General features: G+C 50.5%; 1 protein-coding gene across 2 annotated transcripts in view; it reads right to left on the bottom strand.

Annotated features, from left to right (window-relative positions):
* Positions 1-14,416, bottom strand: part of RIMS4 (regulating synaptic membrane exocytosis 4) — a 46,688-nt gene extending 32,272 nt beyond the window's left edge. For both annotated transcript variants that reach the window (XM_036245406.1, XM_036245407.1), the window contains exon 1: positions 14,320-14,416. In XM_036245406.1, coding sequence (XP_036101299.1) covers positions 14,320-14,416 — 97 coding nt within the window. The remainder of the gene's footprint in view (positions 1-14,319) is intronic.
* Between the last annotated feature and the right edge of the window lie 7,753 nt (positions 14,417-22,169).

Here is a 22,169-nt window from a genome sequence, read left to right as displayed (position 1 = left end):
CCTGTTTCCTCACCTATAAACAGGGACAGCGGTAGTTCCTACCTAGGGAGAAGCTGTGAGGCTTGAACAAGTGAGTGGAGGTGAAGCGTCAGAACATGATGGGCGCCGTATGTTAATCATCATTATTTCCGTTTTACAGCCAGAGAAATGGAAGCACTGAGTGATTAAACAACGTGGTTACGGTCACACAACTACCAGTGGGAGTGTGATCTCCAGACTCTGAAGCCCTCAGTTTTCACCATGACACATCCATTGTAAAAAATTCAGAAAACATAGCCCTGGCCAGTTTGGCTCAGTGGTTAGAGCGTCAGCCCGCAGACCAGAGAGTCCCAGGTTCGGTTCCCACTAAGGGCACGTGACTTGGTTGCAGTTTGTCCCCGGCCTCAGTTGGGGTTGTGTGGGTGGCAACCAGTCGATGTGTCTCTCTCACACCAATGCTTCTCTCTCTTCTCTCTTTCTCTCTCTCTTCCTCCCTCTCTCCCTCCCGCTCTCTCTGAAGATAGATGCAAAAAAAAAAAAAAGTCCTCGAGTGAGAATAAAAAAAAAATTTTGGAAAATATAAAAAAAGCACAAACCAGAAAGCAAAAACTACCCATAATTCTGCCATGCAGAAGCAATTACAGTTAATATTTCCATCGTGTGCATGCAAGTGTATGTGTGTCTGAGAGAGGAAGAAAGAGAGCGCAGAGGGAAAGGGGAAACAGCCACACAGCTGAGAGTATTCAGGATTCGAACTCCGCCCCCCATAATGAACTCCCAAGTCCATGTTCTCAGCATTATGGCATCTGGTCCCACTCCCCTGCCTTCACTTGGCCAACTCCACTCACCCCTGAGGTCCCAGCTTAGCTGTCCCTTTCCCTGCTCGGGCCCCCAGACAGGTCAGTTCTCCCAGCTCCAGCCTCTCTGGCTCCCTGCAGTTGTCTTACATGACACGCATCACAGCAGAGATCAAGTTATTCGTTGTTCCTTTGAGTTACTGAATGTTTAACCCCATCCCACCCCCCACCACTAGACTGAGAGTTCCAGAAGGGCAAAGACTGGGCTCACCTTGGCCACCATCATCTAGAATAGGGCCTGGCCACCAGCAACTCCTGAAGGAAGAAAGGGAAAAATGGAGGGGGGAGGAGAATGGGAGGGAGGAAGAATGGGAAGGAGAGAGATGTTTGGGATTCAGCTCCACCTTTTAGCTCCAAACTGTTCTCTGGGTGAAATGCAGACAAGAATCACACAATCCCTGACCTGGAGTGGCTGACAGTGTGGCAGTGGAAAAGTGATAGAAGCCAGACTGTGCAAGTGCTGGATAGAAAGCAGCACGAGGCACCACGTGGGCGCCCAGGAGACATGTTGAACTCCACCAGAGAGAAGAGAGGTGTACTTCCTGGAGGAGGTGGCACTGGAGCCCTAAAGGCATCCAGACCAAGGAATCACCCAAACAGAGGCATGGAGGTAGAAGACGCAAGGAAGAACACCAAGAACGGGGGAGCCAATTTTTGCCTGGAAATAACGAAATAGCTGGAAATATGAAGCGCAATAGTCTGGCCCTACCCAAAACTTGTTTTCCTGTCCATCCCGCCACCTCTCCAGGACACTCTCCAAACACAGCCTCATCCCTGAGCTGTCAGTCCCCTGCCCCACATCCTTCGTCTTCACCATTCCAGTGACTGCTGGCCCCACCTCCTGTTACCATCACCTATTTCTTGGCCTGAAGGCTACTGCCTGTGACACGCTGGAAGTGATGGCAACAAATAACTCTCCAGCCCAGCCTCTGTGGTCCTCAACCAATGACTGATGGAAGCTGGTATATAAATACCCCCATGCCCTCACTCCCGGGATAATGGAGGTGCATGTTATACTGCAGGGTCTGGAAACTATGGCCCACGAGCTAAATCCAGCTCACTGCCTACTTTTGTAAATAAGGTTTTATTAGAACACAGTCTCATCTAGCAGTTACATATCCTCTAAGGCTGTTCTTGCGCTCCAACTGCATAATTGAGCAGTTGCAAAAGAGACCGTCTGGCCTTCAAAGACTAAAGTACCCACTGGCTAGCCCTTCACAGAAGTTTTCTGAGTCTGGTCCTACAGTCTCCCAGAAGCTCCCAGCAAGACACAACTTGGCTGCCCTCAGTCAAATTGGCAGAAATGGGGTCTCAAACACAGCCCTTCTTATGACCAATTCAGGGCTCCTTCCATGACAGATCAGCTACCCCTTAAACATTTCACCTCAGGCAGCCTGCCAGGGTCCCTGCCCACCTCTTTAAAATAGGGCATGAGGACCAAGTGACAGGAAATAAGCAGAAGTGTTCTGTCAGACCCAAAGGGCTTTATGTTTGCAAGGTGCAAAGTAGAAAATCAAGATAGATACCCTTCAAAGAAGTACTTTGAAAAAAGCCCACTGGGAAGCACAAAATACACACATTTATGCATGAAAAAAAAATAAATGCAGTACAGAATGTTGGAGAGCCCACAAGCGTTGGAGGCAGACCTGGGTTTGAAGCCCATTTCTAGCCCCACTGGCCGGGTGACAATGGCCAAGTCTAGAGTCCATCCGGACACTCTGTTCTTCCAGCCCACCAAATGCGATGACACCTATACCTCATGGAACTGAGCAGAGGGCAGCCCGAAATAGGGGTGGATACTGCTCAGCATAAAGGGGGCCGCATCTGCTCTCCCCAGGATCCAGACAGCAGGTGGGTGGGCCCCAGCCCATCCAGATCCCCTTTACTAAGTATCTGTGAGTATCTGTTGTGAGCAGCTGCGGGTTCTGGTTGGCAGTTGCCCCTTCTTTGGGGAGCTGCCTTGTCCCTAAAGTTATGACCCCATCCCCAACCCAGGGGACTGCCCAGAACCAATGACTGACTGGTACAGGAGTTCCGAAGGCCGGTCAACTCCGTAATGCCATCCGCTCTCTAGACCTTCCCATGGGTCAGGCTGAGGTGAGCCTACGGCTGAGTACCCATCTTTAGCTATTTCTTTCCCTGCCCATCCTGTGTCCCTCCCATGGGTCTCACCTGAGAGCATTTATCATAGCATATCACCTCACAGAATCCGTGTCTCAGGCTGAGATGGTGGGGACAGGAGGGAAGAGTTCTCCCATCTTCTATACTCTTTTGAGCATAAAGACCGATGGGAGGAGTCTAAGAACACTATAAAGGCGTACCTCAGAGATAATGTGGGTTAGGTTCTAGATCACCACAATTAATCAGGATTCACAACAAAGCGAGTCATAATCTTTTCGCTGATGGAGGGCCTGCAATTTAAAAAAAAAATATGCCACATCTCTGAGGCGCGCAGTAAGGCAAAGCGCAATAAAATGAGGTATGTCTGTACATGTTTATGTCACCCCCCATTGGCAGCACCTGCCCCCCCAATTCCCAGCAGGGCCAGGCTGCTCAATTTGGGGGTCCCTCTCCCTGCACTCAGCATACCCAACACAAGCTGGGCAGAAGTGGCAGCTTTCTGGAGTCAGATGACTTGCATATAGGTTGGCCCAGAGGCACCCGGTCCAGTCTTGGTGTTGGGCCCAGACAGATGAAAGATGTTTCTCAAGGCATTTGCTTGAAGAACTAATTAATCTCCATTACAGTCCCCAATTAGTGACACATCCTCCCACCCACTCCCAAGGCGAATCCAGGTGGCATTTTCCAGGGACACCAAGTGCTGGAAATGAAGGGTGTGGACTCGAAGCCTCAGGTGTTGACAGGGTCCCGGGGGGGGGGGGGGGCCCTTGGGACACCTCAAGGAAGAGAAAAAGGCCCTGGCAGGGAGTCCAGAAACATGGATTCTATTTTTGGCTTGACCAGAGACCTGCTGTGAGGCTTTGGAAAACCGTGCAATCCTCCTTTGGGCTTGGTGAAGACGAGTGGATGACCTCAGAGAGACTTTGCCTTGAAGGCGCAAAGATAGTAATAGCTAACACCTCTGACACACAAAGCACTTCACAAATATTTACTCGCATAATCCCCATGACACTCTCAAGGCAGGGAGGGACCATTATTAGCCCATTTTACAATTGAGGAAACTGAGGCTCAGAGAAGTTAAGTAACTTGTTCAAGATCACGCAGCCAGTAAGTGGCAAAGCCAGGATTCAAAGGCAAGCCATCTGGCCGTGGAGTTTGTATCGTAACCACCACTAGGCCAAACTGCCTAATATAACCAGACTATTCTCAAACCCTCAGTGTATGACACAGGGCCGGGCACCACCACAAGTGCTTAATAAGAATTTGATAACCGGGGTGAAAAAAACAAACAAAGTGGTAGCATAAAAAGACCAGTGGTGGTTTGAGGGAGCGGGGCTGGTGGCTGAGGTGGGAGGGAGGCTGCGTTTCCTTGGGTGCCCTTCGGTGTTCTTCAGCTTTTTAACCAGGTAACACTGTCTACAGCAGCCACATACAGGGTTGTGAGAGCAGTGTCTGTCCTGGCCAGGGGGACAGGAGAGTCAGAGGATGGAGGTGCCTGGGACACTTTTTACTGGGTATCTTTTGTGCTTTTAAAATATTGTACCATCTGCATATACTACCTAATCCAAATCATACTTATTCTTTTAAAAATTATTCCATGACCAATCAGCCAAGGATCAGCTAGAGAGAAACTTTAGCAGGAGGGGACGCTTTGGGAATGAAAGTGACTGTGAAGAGGCTACAGCAGAGTGGGAGAGGACTCCAGAGGAGAAGCTATGGGGCCTGGACAAGTGTCCCCTGATTTCTGGGACCCTCTGTATCTAAACCAAACACACCAGACCCTTGCTCTGCAGATAGAGGTTCTGAGGCCTAAAAGGCAAAGGGAAGGGGCCAGAGGAGACGCTGAGGTTTGGCAGTTGTGCAGAGACCTATTCTCCTGACTCCTAACGCGGCCTCTCGGGCTCCACCAGGCACACAGTGAACACCGAGTATGCAGACCAGAGCCAGGCGATCAACCCCAGGCAGTGCACTCCCATCGCCCCACCCTTCCGGCACCCAGAAAGTCCGCAGCTTCCATTTCCCGGATGTCTTCTAATTCTCACAAGATAGGAGTTACTCACTCCACTTTGCGAAGGGCAAGGCCGAGGCCCAGAACAGTTACACACCATAGTCAAGAGACACGGCCAGCACTGGGCAGACTCAGACCGAGGTTTGGGGCCTCCCAAGTTCGTGCTCTTTTGCTACCCGAGTCAACCCTTTTGGAGAGTTACTTCCCATTAGCTCAGGATGAGTCCCACCTGTAAACTATTTGTCAATGCCTTTGTCTTACGGGACTGGATAGGAGTCTTATCACATCATAAGGTTTGTCCCCACTGCCTCCAACCTGAGCCAAATCTCAACAGAAAATTACCAGTGACCCCTTTCTGAGAAACATGCACATGAACTGACTCAGTCAACTCCCCTGGTAGCATTTCTCAGCATTTTGCCCTTTTACATGGATAATTCCTTGATTCCTCTGATTTACTTCTTCCCAGCAGAGGCTTGTCCTCAAATGAACCTCCTGGTTTTCACACACAGCCCTGCCTTTCCCCAAAGCAGGAAAGGAGCCATGTCCTGTTCCCTCCGGTACAAGGTGCCAGACCTGAACCCCACAGCATCCTCAGAGCTGTCTAAGTCTGTATCCCACAAAAGGATATTATGGCCTGATGTGTTATTCATGTCTACCCATTTATCATTTCTACAGACGAAGATTTCCAAAAGGAGTTTTGAGGTCCTACGCATTCAACTCGGTGCAAAGCAGGGCAGCAGCTGAGGCTCATCTGATCTGAGACTATGTGATAAAAACAGGAGTGCCTGAAGACTATACATGGGTAATGAATTTGGTACCCAATGTCCCAGCATCTAAAACACAGGTAGCCAGGAGACATCCCAACTTGAGAAGAACCTTCATTTCTTTCCAGCTCTTTTCTCTAACCCAGTGGTTTTCAATAAGGCCCCTGGGCCAGCAGCATCAGTGTCAGAATCACCAGGGAACTTGTTAAAATGGGATTTCCAGGTCCCACTCCAAACTAAATGAGACACTCTGTGGGTCCAGCAATCTGTGTTTTTTTTTTTTTATTTTTTTTTTTTTTATCCTCACCCGAGGATATTTTCCATTTTTTGTACAGATAGAGTGGGAGGGAGAGAGAGGAAGGAGAGAGAGAGTGAAACATCGACGTGAAGGGACACATCGAGTGGCTGCCACCCGCACGACCAACCAGGGCCGGGGACAAACTGCAACCGAAGTACGTGCCCTTAGCGGGAACCGAACCCGGGTCTCTCCAGACCGCAGGCCGACGCTCTAACCGCTGAGCCAAACTGGCCAGGGCCAGCAATCTGTGTTTTAATAAGCCCCCCAGATGATTCTGTCCCATTAAAACTGATAATAATAACCACAACTGCAGCAGCTACCACTAACTGAGCATCTACTATGTGCCCAGCATTAACCCCAATTGCATTAGTCCTCATAACTGAGGAAATCTTCATTCCACATGCCTGGCTCTGGGCTAGGTACATTTTGTGCATTATGTCACGTATTCCTCCCAATAACTCTTTGAAGAACTTACTATTATCATGCTCCCATTTTACAGGTGAGAAAATTGAGCCCCAGAGAGTTAAAGCCACTTGCTCAAGGTCACACGATTCAGAAGTGGCCGAGGCAAGATGAAACTTCAGATCTGTTGGATTCCAAACCCATGTTCTTTCAGTTCCACCACGGCAGCTTCCCAGGGTCTTTCACAGCTATGTCAGCCCGAGAAGCTATAAAGCTGGGTCAGGTGAGATTCGAGGAGAGGGGCAGGCAAGGTGGGCCCTGCCCAGACCTTCACAGTACCATTCCAGCTACAATGTGAAAGGAAGTCGTGTAGTACATTTAAAAGAACAGCCATCTCTAAGGAACAAAAAAGACAGGGGCTCAGGAGGCTTGGTCTCAGCCTCTCTCTGACTTCACCCAGCTTGGGGTGGGGTGGCTTTTCTCTTCCCACTCTGGACCTCAGTTTTCCCACCTATTATTATTGTCTCCAAGGCTGAGTGATCTGTCCCCAGTTTATTTCTCTGACCTTGTCTCCCCTCACCTACTCTGTTTAACTATGCTGGTCTGCTTTCTGTTCCCTAAACACCCCAAGTCACACTGACCTCAGGGCCTTTGCACCAGCTAGCTCCCTCTGCCTGGATCGCTCTACCCCCTCATACTTCCACTGCTGTGTGTCATTTAGGCCTCAACTCAAATGTCACCTCAGCGAGCCTTCCCCAACTACTTCAATGTTATTCCTATCCCATTAACCTGTTTTATTTTCATTCCACATAACACAATCTGAAATTATTTATTAATTGCTTATATGTTGATTGCCTGTCTCCCCCACCCCAGAACATCACTCCATGAGCGCAGAAACTGTGTCTGCCTTGTTCCCCGATATATCTCCAGCACCTGTTTGGCACTGAGCAGCTAATTAAATATTAGTTCAATGAATAAACACCAAAGGAGAAAACCCAGACTCAGAGGCCAGAGTCCTGGATCCTTAACATGTAACCCTGGCAAGCCAGTTGGCCTCTCTGAGCCTCAGTTTCCCTCCTTGCCTAACGAGGGAAATGAACTAGATGCTCTCTAAGTGTCCTTCCCAGACTGCCAGTCTTGGAGAGCCAGGCCTGGAACCTGCCCAGTTGGTCCATCCAGTAGAGGAAGCTGGCCAGGGTCCCTGCAGCAGCTGCCCCCTCCCCATGTCCCTGCCCAGCCACACAGTCCTCTCACTCCTTCTTCACAGAAACTGTTAATGAAGTGCGCACTGCTAAATGCAGTTACAATTATGGGGGCTAAGAATAAGAATAAGGCGCTGACATCAGCCTCTCAGTTTCCGAGTGAATCAGAAGGGGAGGGGGAGGAAGGAGAAGAGGGAAGGGGGCATGGCGCTCTGGAGCTGTCAAGTGGAAATAGCACAGCGTTAAATATAATCCAGCACTGGCCTACATTGGCCTGGAGAAGCAGGTGATGGCTGGCCCCCAGGGCCAGGGCAGACAGCTGGATTCTTCAAGGAGGCCAGGCAGCCCCGTGATGGGGATGGATCATCCAGGAAGGTACTCTAACAGGCTGAGGCAAGCTGTAGTGGGATGGCAGACCCTAAAGGGTGCATGTGAATGTGAATAGGCCCCCATGCCACAGCCATTGTCACCTGCTGTTTTGATAGCACAAGCATGACCCCAGGACTTACACAGCCCTTTCCCACTGGAATCTCGGTTCATGCCAAGATGCAGAGGGTGGCCTCTGAAGTCAAACACATCGGGCTCTGAATCACTACCTGCAACCCTAGAGAGTCGTTAAACTACTCCAAGCTGCCTGGCTTTTCCTCATCTGCAAAATGGGTACATCTGCATGGTAGCTACCTTCTGGTTGCTCTAGGACTCAGTGAGATCATGGAAAGCACTGAGCACAGCCAAGTAGCCTTTCATTCGTTTTATTTTTACAACCCCAAGAGTTGCTCAGACTAGGAGAATTAACCTTCCCCCTGGAATAAGGAAACTGAGGCTTCAGAGCCAAAGAGAAGTCAAATCTAAACTCTAGGGATTAAACTGGGCTGGGGAGGGAGAGAACTCCCGTGCAGCTGATTGGTCATTCCAGGTGCCTGGAGGGTGGAAGCTGGAGTCCTGACAGTAAAACAGTGAGACTGACTATAGCCCTGGAAGGGGGGGGGGGGGGGCAGAGAACAGATTACAGTGGGGGAGATGTTTGCACCTTTTTGAGCACTTCCTCCAAAATTGGCACCTTTCTTACAATTCTTAAAAGACATGCTGAAGTGCAGGTTGTTAAGGCCATAATGAAAAGACGCTAGAGGAGGCAAACTAAAAGAAAGGCCTGAGACAGGAGAGGTCAGCTGACATGGACGCTCTCTTACATCCTGGCTCTCCTCCCCTCCTCTGCCCGCCCTCACTCAGCCTTCAGCTAGAACTGCCTCTGCCTCTGGGATGGAGGTGGGTGGGGAGTGAGGCAGCAGCACCCTCAAAGGAAGACAAGGTGGATGGAGCCCTCCTTCCCCCTTCCCACCACACAGAGCCAGGTGGCCTCTGGCCACTGCAAAGGCAAGGAAGCTGGAGCCATGAGTCTGGCAGCTTGGGGATGGGGAAAGGAGGTGCCAGAAGAAGAGAGAATGTAAGAGAAGAGCTCTGCCCTAGCCAGGTGGCTCGGTTAGTTGGAACGTCCTCCTGTACACCAAAAGGCTGCCGGTTCAATACCCATTCAGGGCATCTACCTACCTAGGTTGTGGTTCAATCTCCGATCAGGGTGCATTCAGGAGGCAACCCATTGATGTTTCTCTCTCTCTCTCAAAATCAATTTTTTGAAGAAAGAAAGGAGCTCTAACAACATCAGAGCAGATCCTCATGCCAGCGATCTGTGTAATGGGGGAAGGGGTGAATCCCCACACACCCGATTTTTCTGAGAGACTTCTTTCAGGGTAGTTGGATTAAGATAAAATAGTTTGGGTCCATATTCTCTCCCCATCCCACAACTCGAACTATAGGAATAATTGTTAACCATGTCTCGGTTATCCAAATCTAGAAGGGTTCTGCCAAACTCCCAACACACAAAGATTACTGCCCTTGGTAAACTGGGGAAGGTGAGAGGGGGACAGGAAGTGGCCCGCCCTACGGATGAGAGGAGGAATGGAGACTTCAAATCCTCAACCTCCCACCCTCAAGTGGCCCTGACCTCAAAGGATATTTTAAGGCCTCCCCCTCCCCATTCCCCCTCACCCATCCAGCCCCCCTCTAGGGCGAAGCACTCTGTTCCCACCATCACAGGGGGAAGGGGTGGAACAGCAGGACATTTTGTTTCCCAGAAAAAGCTCAGGTCAAATTTCAAGGACAAAAGTTAGCACTTGGTCTGGGAAAGAGAACTATGCCAAATGGGGTAAATGAGGGTGGAGGGATTGGAGCTCCGATTTCCTCTGCCGGGATCTGTCTGGCCGGATATGGGTATCTCCGCCCCGCAGCAGCCCGGGAGAAGTAACTCAGGCAACCTCCTTCCATTTCTGCTCCGTCCAAAAAGAAGGGTAGTGGGCTTTGGTACTTGTTTGTGGGACCCATCCACCATGCCACCCCACCCACCAGATATGGCCTGAACAGAAGAGAGAGATGCCATAAAGGGCTTTCTAGCCCAGAGATGTTGCCCAAACTGCTAGGAGAGGGACCGGTAGCCAGCCGGTGTTGCCATGGCAACTTCCTCCCTGCGCTGGATCAAAGCATCCTATAGGCAAATCAGAGCTGGCTGCTTCAGCTTCTCCGCCCTTCTCCTGGGCGGGGGAGAACTGGACGCCAAAACCACTTGGTCAGACTCAGGAACACCATCCTCAAGTCCAGCCCCTGATGTAACAACCCTCTTTGGTATTTGCTAAAAGCTGGAGACACCTCTGCTCCCCAGCTGTGCCCCAAGGCAGAGTGGCAGGGCTAGACTGTAGATGTGATGAAAATTAACTGTTCGGCAAGAACAGAAACATGGGGAGCTGGACTGCTCCTGGCCCCCTTGTTCCGCATGCAAGTCCCCCAAATCCCCATCTTTAAATCAATTCCAAGAAGGAGGGCCCAACTCTGCCTTAATAGCTGTAACAATGCAACAAAATTAGCTTATTAAAAAATTATAAAAGCTAACATTTTTGAGAATCAGATATTCCGCAAATCCACAGCTTCCTTTTCACAGTCATGCTCAGAAACAAGTCTTGGTAATAAGACAGATAATAGCTAACAGGTATTGTGAGACTACCTGGTGCCAGGTACTGACTGTACTAAGCCCTCTGCATAACACAAACAGCATAATAATCAAAAGCAGCACAGACGCTTGAGTCAGATTGTTCAAGTTCAAATCCTAACTCCCTCACTTCCTGGCCGAGTGACCTTGAACGAATACTCTCTCTGTGCCTTGATTTTCTCATCTGAAAATGGGGATGTCAAATGTTGATTTTATAAAGTTGCTATGAGGAAGGAATTAAAATAATACATTTAAAGTGCCTAGGAGGATGCCTAGTCAAAGGTAATCATTTTCTAAATGTTGACCTTATGTGGTTCATGCTATTATTTTCTTTCTCATACAGACGAGAAAGCCTAGGTCCCGGGTCTAACTGCCCCCCACCCCCTTTCCAAATTACAAACCCAGTGTCCAGCAAGGCTGAACAATGGAGACACAGACACAAAAATGTCCCCACATTCAGTCCTCCCTAAAACCCCAGAATCTTTATGAAAAGGGGCAAAAACAGAGTTGAGGAGTTCTGGGTGTCCAACGGAAGAGGCTCCTTGAGAGGAATGCTAGGACTCTGCAATGACCAGCATCCCAAGCCCCAGCCGGCTAGAAAGGGGTGGGAGGAAGGGGCAGCTTCCTTTGCCCACAAAATGTCCAAAGCTCCCAAGCCCCAGAGAGGAAAGTGCTCTGGCCCAGTTATAGCTAATGAAATAGTCTCCTCCTCACACGGTTTCTCAGGAAACCAGCTAAAGGGTGGCAGGTAAGCCCTGAGGACGGCTGTGGCTCCATCTGCTTGATGGAAAGATGCCTTCGACAGGAGTCGAAAGCAGCAAAAAGCAGCGGCACCTAGATGAGCCAGAGGCCCTTCAGGGACACACTTCTGAGCCATTAAGGGGACGTGGGGAAGGAATGAAGAAGATGATGGAGTGAAGCCGGTTCTGACAGCCCTCCTCCTGAAGCCGCTCTGTCCAGGATCTGAGAGATTATTCAAGCTGCTTTAGAAATTAGTTCAGTAAGATGCTGTTCTAAAAGAATAAATCCAAAAGGCTCTTTTTTTTTTTTTTTTTTTTAGGAGAAAATTAATGACTTTGAGGAGAACAAGAGAAATTAAGCACCAAGACAACGATCCCTATTTCCGATTTTCACCAGACACTCATTAGTCTTCCGGAAATAAAACTTGATTTTCTCCCTCCCCCTCCCAAACTCGAGCATCCCTTAAGATGAACAGACAGTGAGTATGAGATGCCCAAACCAAACTCTTGGCTGTCAGCTGCTGCCTGGGGCCTCCTCACCTGGGAACCATTTTCTACGCAGTGAGAGTTGGCTTTTTAAAAATCTTCTTGCAGAGTGAGGGCTAGTGGTTTAATAGAAAGAGAACCTGATTTTAGTGTCTGCCCACTGGGTGACCTTGGGTTACACACACCAGGACTACAGTCTCTCACATACATACATCCCTGCCCACCCCCCACCCCCCGGTGCATTTGGGGGCAAAAAGGGGGGAGCGGTGGACAAGATGATTTCTAGGTCTTTTCCAAGTGAAAAACTTAAGAATTTGAAGAAACCCACTGGAAAAAAAATCAGGTGGACTTTTAAAACCTCTCTAATATTACATGAAGTTACCTATTCTGACTTAAGTAAAACCAGAACAAGCTATCTGCATCCAGCAGTAATCACCAAGGCACCTGACCCATGACATGGAGCATGACTTTGGAGAAAAACCTAACTGTCCCTGCCACAGAAGTGCCTACACACCTATGCTCTTGCCCAGCCTGGCTCTCGAGACCCAAGTGGCCTGATGAACTTCAGGAGAGTCCCTGACCATCAAGTGAGGGGTGGGGGAGCCAACTCACCTGATTTCTTCTCTCTGATTTTGCTCCAATGTTGGCCACTATGTTAGACAGCCCCTCCACCCCACCTGACTTTGCCTGGTCCAGAATAATACAACCTCCCTCAGCTACACCAAGGGGGAAGTTAAGCCTCCGAGCCTCAGTTATTTTTTTCTGTAAAATAGATCTGCAGTAACCACCTTTACCCCACCCCCATCTCTAGGTCAACAGCAAGACAGGTCAGCTCAGCATCTGTCTCTCTCACCCACACACACCCCATTCACTCACTTGGCCAACAAATTCTTCTTGAGAACCTTCTCCCCCTTTCCTTACCTGCTTCCTACTCCAACAAAAAGATGTGAGCCCCCATCACCCACGGCTCCATCCCATGGTTTATCAGACAACAGGTTAACCATACAAGGATCCCTGCAGGCAGGGAGTCTTAAGCAGGGCCCATGAACTCCCTAAGACTATGGACAAATTCCTGTGGATGTGCGCATGTGTTTTTTTGTTGGTTGGTTGGTTGGTTGTGTTTTTTTGTTGGTTGGTTTGTTTGTTTGTTTGTTTGTTTGTTTTTGAGAAATAGTCCATTTTTGTATCAGGTTCTCAAAAGTGTCCATGAAGCCATTTTGCTCCTCTCCACCACATACACCCCTCTTCCCTTTTGTCCGGATTGAATTTAAATACTCTCAGATTTTCAGTTTATAAAACACTTTTAACTCCACCCCTGTGTCTGAGGCAATGTCATCCCATTTTTCAGATGCGGATATTGAGGCTAGGGGTGGCATGGCTTGCCCAAGGTCACAGGCAATAAGTAGAGAAGCAAACCTAGAACCTGTTTCTGACTCCCAAACTGGCACTCTGGGGAATTCTCATCCAAGCCCTCTAGCTACCCCACCTGTTGGTGAATTTGCTTCCACAGGGCAGAACCTGATCCAGAGCCCTCATGTTCCCTCTGCCTGGTCCCAGGGCCGCAAAGAGCAGGTTTCCCTACATTTCCCCGCCCCTCGGGCTCTGGCTGAGGTTGCGCGCAGGCCAGGGTGCCAGAGGTTCGGGTCACTGGATGATGCCCCGGTTTAGCCCACCCAAAAGGACAAGAGCACCCGGGCTCAGGGGCACACTCCAGAGGGCGCGAAGGTGTAGAGTTGGCACCGCCCTACGCCCTTTCGGAACCAGCGGGCTGGAAGGAGTGGATAGGCCGTCATCTGGCCAATTACCCCTACTCTACCCCGGGGGTCCGCTCCAGTCTGATAAGAACCAGGAGTCTGGAGACCCCGCCTCTAGGAGCAGCAGAGGAGAGCCGATTAGGGTGCTACAGGCCTTGGCCGCAGGGCCAGGGGGTCTCGGGCAGGGAGCCTCTGGATGCAGCCAAGACAAAGATGGAGAGTTAAGGTCTGCGCGCCACCTCCAATGGCGGGGGGGGGGGGGGGGCGTCGGAGCCCCAGGGGTGAGGCAGCCCAAGCTCCGGGGTTTGAGGAGTGGGTGCACACACACGAGGTTCAGGACAGTGGTAGGTCCGACCCAGGAACAAACGGGGGGAGGGGGGCACCCGGTGGGCGCAGGTGAGTAGAGAAAACGGCCCAGGCGACCTAAAGGGCCCACCTGCGGGAAAGGGGGGAATGCAGAAGATCTAGGGGTCCCTAGGGGGCCACGGGAGGCTGGAAGACACCGCCTCCTAGAGACCCAGGGTGGGGAAGGAGACCCTGGGGCGCATCCCCGAGCGGAGCTGGGGGTGGGGCGGAGAGAGAAGCCTCCCCTAAGGGCGCCCTGGGTCCGGGAGGGGGCCTCGGGCTCGGGCTCCCGGGACAGCCGGGGTCGGGGCGGGCGGCGCGCTTACCCGCGTCCTCATCGTCGAAGGAGTTCATGCACGGGAAGTAGATGGCGAGCGCCTCGAAGGAGGCTGACAGGCTGAGGCGGCTCTGCGAGCGCTCCATGCCCGCGCCGGCGCCGGGCGCCTCGGCCGAGGCGGCGGCGGGCGGCTTGGGCAGCTTGGCCGCCCCATTCTTGACGCGGAGTACGGCGCGCGGCGTGGTGGCGGCGGCCCGGGGCCAGGCTGGGCTCCGCGGCGGGCTGGCGGGCGCGGCGGGCGCGGCGGGCGCGGCGGGCCCGGAGCTGGCGGTGCGCGGAGCCCGAGGTGCGCTGGGCTCCGGGCGGCGGCGGCGGCGGCGGTGCTGGCGGTGGCGGCGGTGGCGGCGCAGCGCACTCTGGCCCGCGGCGCCCCCCGCCGGCCGCGCGGGGCGGGCTCGGAGCCGCGCCGCAGCCAATGGGCGCCGCCCGGGGGAGGGGGCGCCGAGCGCCGGGGCGTGGGAGCCCGGAGGGGCGGGAGGGGCCTTGTCGCCTCCCCGAGCCCGGCAGGTGTGAGCCGAGAGGAAAAGCGTGCCGGGCTGTGTGCGACCCCGTCCTGTGGCTGTGCCCACCCTCACATGCTGCCCTCAGACTGGCCCCATACAGGCATCCAGTCACCCACGGAGACAGGCCTCACCCAGGGACATAGACCGGCTCAGAAGGGACACGCTAGGAGTAGCCAACACGCATGACCATCAGATTCACACATGAACCCACGGAGGAGCTCAAACAGGCACCCACTCTACTGCATTCACTCTGCAAAATACACCACAGCCATCCTCACACTCGCACGCACACCTGAGAAATTCACCCAGATTCGCTCACTCATAGAGACACTTGTGAACCAACCAGACTCCAGACACCCAGAGACCCACACAGTTAGATACACCCAGAGACACCCTCGGACTCTCACACAGACCCACACAGGTAGCTACACCTATGGACACACAGACTCACATTCAGAGACTTACAGACACACACAGAGCGACAAGCATGGACAGCTGTGGCCACAGTGAGACCCTCAGATCTCACACAAACCCACAGAGTTCAGACAGGCGCACACACTCTCATGCACCCACACTACTTACAGACACTAAAATTCACACACACACGGGCACTCAGACTCAGGTGACACACTCTCAGACCTGCACACAGAGATGGTCAGCCCTCCACCCCCACCCGCAGTGATGGCTTCTTCAGCACTGATTCACACATACAAACATTGGCAAACACTGTCAGATTCACACACAGTCACCCTTAGATACAGACCCTCAGAGGGAGACACTCAGACACACTTTAGTGGGCACACACATGCTCACACTAAGACACAGCCACACACAGACTTAGTCACTCCCAGTGACAGATACATTCTGATGCACAGACATGCTCAGGCTCACACACAATGAAACACACTCTGGCAAGCTCACAAACTCACACAGACACTCCCACATATACACCTTCAGGGACTGATACACACAAGCTCAGATATTCAGAGCCTCTGAGATGAACACAGTCACAATCGGAAATTGGAACTCCATTCCCTGGCCTTGACCAGGACCTAAGGTCCCCATCAGTCAGGCCCCAAATGTCTAACCTCTGCTGGCTGCTCTGACACCCTCTCTATGAAGCAGCCTGGTGAGATGGCAAGATTCCAGAGTTTCACTCCCAACTCTGGCACTATCTTGTATAACCCAGGGAAGAGCCTCCGCTACCTGTTCCCTCATCTGTACAATGGGGACGGGACTCTCCATTTTGGATGGTTGTGAGGATTAAGTAAAATAAATTTCTATTGCTGCGTAACAAACTACAAGGCTTAAAAACAACACCCATTTATTAATTTATAAGTCCATAGGCCCTGGCCAGTTTGGCTCAGCGGTTGGAGCATTGGCCTGCGGTCCAGAGAGACCCAGGTCTCAGTTGCAGTTTGTCCCCGGCCCTGGTAGGGTTGTGCAGGTGGCAGCCACTCGATGTGTCCCTTTCACGTCAATGTCTCTCTCTCTCTCCCTCCCTCCCTCCCACTCTATCTGAACAAAAAATGGAAAAATGTCCTCAGGTGAGGATAAAATTTAAAAAAAATTTTTAATTTTAACTCCATAGGTCAGAAGTCTGAACAGGCTCAACTGGGTTCTTTGCTTAGGCCTCACACATCAGCAAGCTAGAGGCTCTGGAGAAGAATCTGTCTCCAAGCTCACTGGGGCTGTTGGCAGCATTTGGTTCCTTGTGGTTGTAGGACTGAGGCCCCTGTTTCCCTGCTGGCCACTGGCTGGAGTCACTCTCAGCTCCCAGAACTGGTTCTCTGGTCTTTGCACATGGTCTTCTCCATCTTCAAGGTCATCATCAGGATGTCAAACACTTCTCATCCTTTGACTCTCTAACTTCCCTTCTGCTTACTAACTTGAGAAACTTTACTTTTAAAGTGCTCTTGTGGTTAAATGAAGTCCACCGGGATAATCTCCCTTTGAACTATGATATGAAATAATCACAGTAGGATATCCCGTTATATCCATAGGGTTCACCCATACTCAAACAGGAAGGGTTTATACCAGGACCAGAATCTTTGGGGTCATTCTTACAATTCTGCCTACCACAATATGTGAAGCACCTAGCACAGTGTCTGGCACAGGCAAATGCTCATGATCCTTCCCCTCTTCTCAGGAACCAGACTTAGCTTGAAAGCAGCCTGGTGTGATGATAATGAGTTAACTGCCACCCCAATCATCCCCATCTTGGTAATTGGTAGCTCCATTTTTTCCCCCACTATTCGGGCTATAAACCTTGGAGTCATCTCTGATTCCTCTTCTCTCACCTTCCGCATTCAATGCATCAGCAATTCCTATCAATTCCACACCCAAAATGTATCCAGAATCTAACAATTTGTCCCCACCACCCGCCTATTTTTTTTTTTTTTTTTGTATGTGCCCCTAGCAGGAACCAAACCCAAGACTCTCTGGTCCACAGGCCAACGCTCCAACAGCTAAGCCAAACCAGCCAGGGCATCCACCTGCCTATTAACCACCCTGAGCTAAGCTCCTGTCACCTCTCACCAGGAATCTTGCAGCAACCTCCTCTCTGGCCTTCATGCACCTTCCCTTGGCCCCTATAGCTCATCTGCACCCAGCAGCCAGAGACCCTGTGAAAACTGAAGCCAGAAGCTGCTTCTCCTTTGCCCAAAACCCTCCTGTGAGACCCATGAGGAATATCTGAGAGACCAGGAATGAGCCAGCCTTTGGAGGTTCAAATTCCAGCTTTCCCACTTATCAGCTGAGTCCCTGTGGTGGTTTTAAAACATGTGTGCACATTCTTCATCCTCCCATTGAGAGGTCAAGTGTACGTTCCCGTCCCTTAAACTGGGTCACGTTTAGTGGCTGGCTTATAACCAGTAGAATGCAAAGGCAATGGTATGCAAACTTCTGAAGCTAGGTCAGAAAGCGTCTTGCAGCTTCTGTCTAGCTCACTGGGTCACCCACTCTGCAGAAAGCCAGCCTCCACATGAGAAGCCTGACCACCCTGGGAGGTTGTGTTGGAGAGGCCACAGTAAGCCCTGCTGACCTCCCAGCCGACAGCCAGCTTTAACTAGCAGGCACGAGAGTGAGTGAGCTGGGGTGTCCTTTGATGCAGCCCCTGTTGATGTCTGATGGCAACTGCATGAGACACGTTCAAGCAAGAACTGCTCAGCTGAGCCCTCCTCAAATTCCTGACCCACAGAATAAATGGTTGTGGTTTTACTCAACTAAGTTTTGGGATAATATTACATTCCATAATGGAAGAGTAACCTTGAGCAAGTGAACTAACCTCTCTGGCCCTCAGTTTCTTCGACTGTAAAATGAGGACAGTGCCTCACAGTATGTCGTCATCAACTGAGGAATAAACGTGGAGTCCTTAGAACAGTGCTCAGACACAGTAAGGGCTCTGCAAGTGTGAGCTCCTGCTACTAAGGACAGGACAGCCCCATCCGTCAGAGGCAGACATCCTGTGCTGGAAGGATCTGAAAGGTCATCCAACTCCGGCTTCTGGGAGAGAGGGAAACTGAGGCTCAGAAGGTGCAAGAGCCGGTCTCAAGCCGCACAGCACATTGGGTCAAAGCTATTACCAGGACGAAGTTCCTGATGTGAGCCAGAGCTTTCCCTACTGGGCTCCAGGTGGCCGACTCACCTGGCAGGAGTGGCAGGGGGTCCCCGAGGCTGACAGTGGAGGAGGAAAAGCAGCTAAGGAAGCCAACGATATAGGCAGTGGACTCCTGGTGCGATCTCTCCTTTCTTGGTCAGCTCCTGCCTAAGGTTCCCCCAGGAGGGTTTGCACCCAAAAGCTTCAATCTCTGATCTCTTGTAAATACGCGGTTTCCCCGTGGGAAGTGTAAGTTGTCCACCATTTGCTCCTGCGTATAAATAATGTGTTCTAAGAAGCTGGAGATGGCGGGTGGGGGAAATGGTGAGTGCACAAGGGAGAAGGGTGAGAAATCAGAGAGATGCCAAGGGCTACAGAGCTGGGTGGAGTGGCGCTGAAGACCTACTGCCTGCCTTGGGCGTGTCTGTCCTTATTTTAGCCATGTGACCTTGGGGAGGTCCCTCAAGATTCTCATTAAAAAAAAATGAGTATAATTACCATATGATTTCACTTATATGTGGAATCTAAAGAACAAGATAAATGAACAAACAAAATAGAACGGACTCACAGATGCAAAGAACAGACTGATAGTTGCTTGATGGGAGTGGGGTGGGAGGGCGGGCGAAAAAGGTGAATGGATTAAGATGTACAAATCGGTCCATACGAAATACTCACGGGGTTGTGAAGTACAGCATAGGGAATATAGTCAATAATATTATAATAACTATGTATGGGGCCAGGTGGGTGTTCAGATTATCAGGGGGATCACTTTGTAAATCATATAATTCTCTAACTACTATGGTCTATACCTGAAACTAATATAAAATGATATCGAATATCAACTGTAATAGAAAAATTTAAAACAAAATTTTAAATGCGTATAATTAACACTCACTTTGCAAACTCGTGATGAAGATTAGAGTCTGTATAGTGCTTGGCACATAGTAGGTACACTCATTAAATAAAAGTTTCGAGTACCACCCTCTGCCAGTCATTGTATGCAGCGCTAAGAACACAGAGGTGAATAAAACAGACTTGGTCTCTGAATTCATGGACTTTACAGTCTAGCAAAATTAAGCAACTAAGTATGCCAATGATCATTTAATGACAACATTTATAACAGTTTAATTACACTAATAATTGTTATTACAGTTGTGCTATGTCATACAAGATCTATGTTATGTACTTTATAGTGCATGTGCGTGCCCACCCCCCCATCTAACCCAGCCTGAGGGAGTCTAGGAAGGCTTCCCTGAGGAGGTGACATTTAAGCCAAAAATGGTACCTGCTGTGTGCCTGGCACTGTTCTTGGCCCTGAGGAGACACACACACACACACACACACACACACACACTAAAGTCATGGCCCTTGCATGTGCATTTTGAAATAATTCTTGTGCTGCTCTGGGAGGAATGTATTAGAGTAAATTCAGAGAGTCGCCTTCTGTCTTCTCTTCAGTGAGTCCTGATTTGAACCAGAAAGCCCCTGATTGTTTTTCAAATGGGAAAGGCAGGCAGGCTGAGAGAGAATGCCCCACAGAAGGTGAGGTGGTCGAGGTGGGGGACCCTGGGTCCCAAGGCCAGATGGAAGGCTGTGGGACTTGGGAGGGAGGCAACAAGAGCCACCGCTGAGGAGAGGGCAGGAAGGGCTGAGCCTGAGAAAGTTCCAGAGATAGCTTGAGCAGGATTAAGAGACAGACTGGACGGGTGAGGATCAGGAAGGAAAAGGAGGGTCAGAGACACCACCAAGCTTTGGAGCATCCAGAGAAAACGGCACACGTGGATGGTACTCCTCCTCTTCAGCATCTCTCCTCTCAGATGAAGCGCAGAGGAAAATACATTTTACATATTTAACAAAGACCCACGCAAATGCCTTTCCAGAGAAGGTGAGAAGTGGCTGGAATGTAGCTAAACCTAACAGGATCCGGTTTGCTGCTTTGTCAGAGAGAGAAAGACTGAACCTGTCTGTGTTCTGCTGGGGTAGAGGTGTGTGTGTGTGTGTGTGTGTGTGTGTGTGTGTGTGTGTGTGTGTGTGTAAAACATCTCTGTGTGTGTGTGCATGTCTCTGACTAGATGGGCGTTTCTGTGTACCTGTATCCTTGTCTGTGAATGACCTTGTCTCTGAGCATGTCCTTGCAAAGTGTGTGTTCTTGCATGGAGTCCAGTCTGGCTTTAAATGCAGCGTGCAGCCTGGTGTTTGCATGTACTGGGGTGTGTGTTTGAGAGAGAGAAGGGGTGGGGGACAGAGAGACAGAGATCAAGAGAGGACTTGTCCAGTCTCTGTGCATATGGCCCGTGTGCCCCAGGCTTTGTGTGGGTCTGCAGCTGCTTGAGCGGGGACCTGCTGGTGTCTTCCATTGCTAGTGTGTCCTTCTTTGTGTCTGCCTGGCCTCCAAGTGCATTAGTGGGTACGTGTGTGTGAAAGAGAGGGACTGGGTTGTGTTGGTTATATTTGTATCAGTGTAAGAGTTCTGTTCTTAACCATCCTAAGAACTTTATTCTTCCATCCATCCATCCATCCATCCATCCACCCACCCATTTATCTCAGTTGCATTGACATTTACTAACTATGTATTTATTTGTCTTAGGCAAATTTTTCAATTACTCTTGTGTCTCAGTTTTCTCATCTATAAAATGCGGATGATACAGACATCTATCTGATAGGGCTGGAGGTGGGGGTGGGAGAGAATTAAGTGAGATATTGCATATAAGGCACTTAGCATGTTGCATAGCACATAGTCAGTGCTTACCATATTAACTATCATCATCATCATCATCATCATTGTGGTGGCCAGTATATTTCAGCAAATGCCATCAACACTTTACTAAGAGCCACCCACCCCTGAGCTAGAAGCCGGTAAGGCTCTACCTACAGTAGAGGCCATTAAATGTTTCGGCCACCACCTTTTTCTGTGACCTTGGTAAAGCCTATGCCCTGTCTGTACCAACAGAATGGATAGAGCATCCTTGCCCCGCCTCCCCATGGAGATTCTGAATGCACCTGTTCTTCAAACACTGCAAAGGCTGTGCACAGTTATGTGGCAGACCAGGGGTCATCCCAAAGCCTCCGAACGGCAGGGGCCTGTCCTGTGTCGTCTGGAGGGTCAGGCAGAGCTGGGGCAAAGCCGGGACCTACGGCTTAGTCCACTGCTTCCTTCCTACCACATCTGGTCTGTTTTCCTTCCGTAAAAGCATCTATGTGCTCTAGTGGTGGGGAGCAAGCATGTGGGGGGCCAGGAAGCAAAGAGGGCAAGAAACCCACCTTTTTCTCCACAAACAGCACCTTCACTTACTATTTGAGGGGCTTCTGGTAAAAAGAAAAAAAAGGAAGAAAGAGAGGGGGGAAGGGAAGGAGGGAGGAAAGAAGGAAGAAAGGAAATTGTACAGGGTTGTGATTTCTGCTTCAATAAACCACCACTTTGGACAAGAGACAGAGAAAGAAGGAAACAAAGGGTAGAAAGAGACAGAGATTAGAAAAGAAACAGGAACACAGCAACAGAGAGACACAACAGACAGAAAACAAGAGGCAGAGGCAGAAACGAGGAGAGAAAGGGAGGTAACTGGCAACAGGAAGACAGAGGGAATGGTGGGGCTTTAATGCAGACCTGAGTCGGGCTGCCCCCAAGCAAGGCTGCACTGTCACAGCCCCTACATCAAGGCTGCCATTCTTCTTGGGTCATCCTTCACACACGCACACGCACACGCACACACACACTTACCCAAATTGGACAGTGATGTA

The sequence above is a fragment of the Molossus molossus genome, unplaced genomic scaffold (genome assembly GCF_014108415.1).
Source record: "Molossus molossus isolate mMolMol1 unplaced genomic scaffold, mMolMol1.p scaffold_m16_p_6, whole genome shotgun sequence".
Lineage (NCBI taxonomy): Eukaryota > Metazoa > Chordata > Mammalia > Chiroptera > Molossidae > Molossus > Molossus molossus.
This window is presented reverse-complemented; position numbering and strand designations above follow the sequence as displayed.